At 52.3% G+C, this 4084-nt stretch overlaps 1 protein-coding gene across 1 annotated transcript; it reads left to right on the forward strand.

Annotated features, from left to right (window-relative positions):
* The first annotated feature begins 1801 nt into the window (after positions 1 to 1801).
* Positions 1802 to 2761, forward strand: LOC126637656 (olfactory receptor 14J1-like). Its single transcript, XM_050311026.1, has one exon. The coding sequence runs from the start codon at positions 1829 to 1831 to the stop codon at positions 2759 to 2761; it is 933 nt and encodes a 310-aa protein (XP_050166983.1). The 5' UTR covers positions 1802 to 1828.
* The last annotated feature ends 1323 nt before the right edge of the window (positions 2762 to 4084 follow it).

Below are 4084 nucleotides of genomic sequence, written 5' to 3' on the forward strand. Positions count from 1 at the left end.
GGGTTTGGGGAAGTTTCCTTCCTTTTCAGGCTTCCTCCAGCTTTGGGAAACGCTGCCTGGCAGATTGGCACCACCTAAGAAGGGCTCTGGCAGGTTCTTGGGAGCAAAGTCGACCTGCCCTGGGCTCCAGCCCAGATCTTTGGAGCAGGGAGATACCCGAGAGTTGAAAAGAGGCAGCTGCATCTTTGACAACATTTGGGAACAAGCAGGCATTGCTGCTCTGTGGATAATCTGCATGTGAATGGTTGCTTTGAGTTCAAGCATTCAATTGAAATGAAGGTGGGTATCTCAGTGATTTTTTTTGGTTGTAAATAAGAATATTTCCTTTTTCTGTGTAATTATATTATGAAGTTTGTAGATTAGAAAACAATCATGATGACTTTTCTCTCATGCAAACTTTAATTGTATCTTGGACATTTTCAATGAGACCTCAATGAGACAGATCAAACCCACAGGAAAACGGCACAAATCCTGTGGGAAAACATGAAAAGTATTAGGATGACTTGTTCGTGGGAATTCAGATTTTTCTCTTGAAGAAAGCCCCTGGGCTTGTCCCTTGGCTAATTGGATATTGATGTTTTCTGACCTGCTGTTCCCCTCAGTAACACCTCAGAGTTTAGGAAGGCTCCTCCCTGGGTGTTGGTGTCAGGTAAGTCAGCAGGAAAGGCAAGGTGTCTGCAGGTTGGGCAAAGATCTGCGAGTGCTGGCACATCCCAGTCCCTGCTGCAGCATCCCAGGCCCATCCCAGCAGGGTTCCCTTCTGCCAGGGCTCCTGCAGGGCTGTGAAACCGGGCTGTGCCCCCCAGGCTGCCCCAAGCTGTCCTGCAGAGCAGGGTCCTGCAGCCCAGGGGCTGTGCCGGGGCAGCAGCTCTGCCACCTGCCAGGGGCAGCCTCAGCCGGGCTGGGGAGCTCCCTCAGGGCTGGGCAGGGGCTGTGGGGGGAAAGAGCAAAGCCTGGCAGGGCAGGGCAGGTTTCTTCCCTGATCAGCTGAGAGTTTCCTGGGGCAGGGCTGCTCACACAACCAGAGTAGCCCAGCACATTTTCCAGGCGATACTTCCAGGGGAAGGTCCAAGGAGGGATTTCTCTCAAACTCTCAAGCCACATGCCTGGTGATTTGAGTTCCAGAGGGAACTCTGAGGAGCTGCACAGGGCTGAGAACACCTTCCTGGCACTGGTGGTGTGTGGGAGGTGGCCCAGCTGGCTCAGGGGGAGGCTGCCCTGAGTGCTCAGTGGGCTCTGCCCTGGCCTCTCCCAGCTGGCCCCTCCCTGTGCATTCCTTGTTTCTCAGATTGCCCAGTGCAGAGGGGCAGAGCTGCTGTGCCAGCCCAGGAGATGCTGTGGGGTTGGTGAGATGAGCCACGGGTGTCCTTGGCTACAAGAGGGGGGGCTGAGCCCTTGAGACAGGCTGAGACACTGAGGGGTTAGGGATGGGTCCCTCTGCTCTCAGCAGTGTCTGGGGGCTTTTCAGACCAAACTGGGAGTGTGATCAATCTCCATCTCAGGAATGAGCAAGCCCAGGACAGTTGGGAAGAAGAGAGAGGGACAGAGCAGCTCCCCTCACTCTGCACTAAGCCCCAGACAATCCTCCTGCCTAGCAGGACCTACTCTGTTCTCCCTGAGTGCATCAGAAGTTCTGATGGGTTCTGATATCCAGGAACACTCCTCAGGAGAGATAGGGAAATTTGAAGAAAAAAAACCAAACAAAACGGGGGGGAACGTAGCATGGAGGGTCTATTGGGAAATGGCTTTGATTTTTCTCAGGAAGTTCTTTGCTAAAGTGTCACTGATATTTCTTCCTTGGACAGTGCCCCACATCAAGAGGCAGCAAATGCCCAACAGCAGCTCCATGGCCCAGTTCCTGCTCCTGGCATTGGCAGACAGGCGAGAGCTGCAGCTGCTGCACTTCTGGCTTTTCCTGGGCATCTCCCTCGCTGCCCTCCTGGGCAACGGCCTCATCCTCAGCGCCGTAGCCTGCGACCAGCACCTGCACACCCCCAGGGACTTCTTCCTGCTGCACCTCTCCCTCACAGACCTGGGCTGCATCTGCACCACTGTGCCCAAAGCCATGCACAACTTGCTCTGGAACACCACAACCATCTCCTACACAGGATGTGCTGCACAGCTGTTTTTCTTTGTCTTCTTCATGTCAGCAGAGTTTTCCTTCCTCACCATCATGTGCTACGACCGCTACGTTGCCATCTGCAAACCCCTGCACTACGGGACCCTCCTGGGCAGCAGAGCTTGTGCCCACATGGCAGCAGCTGCCTGGGCCTCTGGGTTTCTGTATTCTCTGCTGCACACAGCCAATACATTTTCCCTGCCCCTATGCCAGGGCAATGCCCTGGGCCAGTTCTTCTGTGAAATCCCACACATCCTCAAGCTCTCTTGCTCACACTCCTACATCAGGGAACTTGGGCTCATGGTGTTTAGTTCCAGTGCGCCTCTTGGCTGCTTTGTTGTCATAGTTTTCTCCTATGTGCAGATTTTTAGGGCTGTGCTGAGGATTCCCTCTGAGCAAGGAAGGCACAAAGCCTTTTCCACGTGCCTCCCTCACCTGGCCGTGGTCTCCCTGTTTATCAGTACTGCAGCATTTGCCTACCTGAAGCCCCCCTCCATCTCCTCCCCATCCCTGGATCTTATTGTGTCAGTTCTGTACTCAGTGGTACCTCCAACACTGAACCCCCTCATCTACAGCCTGAGGAACCAGGAGCTCAGGGATGCCATAAGGAAACTGATAACTGGTGTTTTTCAGAAGCAATAAACTCTCCTTGTTCTGCATGTTGTGTACCTCATTAAAGGCCAATAATCTCATGTACTTCATTAAAGGCCCACCGTATCTTCTTTAGTTATTGCTCCTGGTATAGGTGTTATTTTTGTCACAGTTTGTTCACACCAAAAAATCTTTATACACACACACACACACACACATATATATACATATATATTTAAACACCATTTTCAATTTATTGTTTTCCTTTCTAGCCAGGCCCAGAGGCTGTTCAAATTGACAATTGTACTCCCTGTGTGCCTAAACAAAATAAAGAACTCTGCATTGACTGGTTTCCCTGACATCTTTCCTCTCTGACTGCTCTGGAGCTGCAGGGTCTGTGTCTCTGTGCAGAGCTGGGTGACAAAAGAGTCCCAGCAGAGTAGCCCTGCCAGGGAGCAGCAGCCCTTCTCCTCCGTGGCCTCCTCCTCCTGCCCTTGCCCACTGTCCTGCAGAGCCTGTGTTGTTTGAGGCCTCAGTGCTCGGGCAGTGGGTGCCAGTCCTGCTGCAGGACTGGGCAGGGACTGCAGGCAGGGACAGCCATGGGCACTGCTGGCACAGAGCTGACCTCTGCAGCAGCACTGCCGTCCTGCAGGGGCATCTCCTCAGGGCAGGGCCTGAGAGCTTCCATGTGCTTTGCAGTTGGCTCTGCAGGCTGTGCCCAACACAAGGCCCTGCAGAGGAAAACAGCATGAGCAGCACAAGTGTGGAGGGCTCAGGGTGGGGGCACCCAGCAGTGCCCTTGAACAGCCAGCGCCATTCCCAGCACTGGCCTCTCAGCCCAGGGCAGGGAGGTTGTTCTTCCCTCCAAGGAGGGACAGAAATGATCAGCTCAGCAGTCCATGTTTGCCCTGCATGGACAAGACATGCCCGTGTGTCACAGCTTGGGGGTGGAGGTGGAAGGCGTAGACAAAAGTTTCTGGGAGAAGCCTCTTGTTGAGCTACAAGGGGCAGAAAGGACCCCCTTGCTTTCTAAATTCCTGCTCAGAGAGGGGCCTGGATGTGGCTGGATCCAACCTCAGGCTCAGATTGTGGTTTAAATTGAAGGAATTATAGACGTGTGATTCAATCACTTTGTCCTGCAGGTTTTAGTGGTGGCAAATCAGAAATATTTCTATAAATTGAATTATTTATTATGACAAATGAACAGAAAATTGATCAGAGAAGCGAACAGATGAAAGACCTTTAAGAGAACTATTTACTGTACAGTATAAAAGCCAAGAACTCCTAGCAGTATAGTGTAAGATAGGACAGTGCAGTCTATCGAAGTCATTCCTACTAAAGCAATTGGATCAAGGGCAGCAAAAAGAAACAATT

This window comes from Myiozetetes cayanensis, unplaced genomic scaffold, assembly GCF_022539395.1.
Source record: "Myiozetetes cayanensis isolate MyiCay16 unplaced genomic scaffold, myiCay2020 scf1581, whole genome shotgun sequence".
Classification (NCBI taxonomy): Eukaryota; Metazoa; Chordata; class Aves; order Passeriformes; family Tyrannidae; genus Myiozetetes; species Myiozetetes cayanensis.

Coding starts and splice junctions, on each gene's coding strand:
- LOC126637656 (XM_050311026.1), top strand. CDS start 1,829: ATGCCCAACAGCAGCTCCATGGCCCAGTTCCTGCTCCTGGCATTGGCA.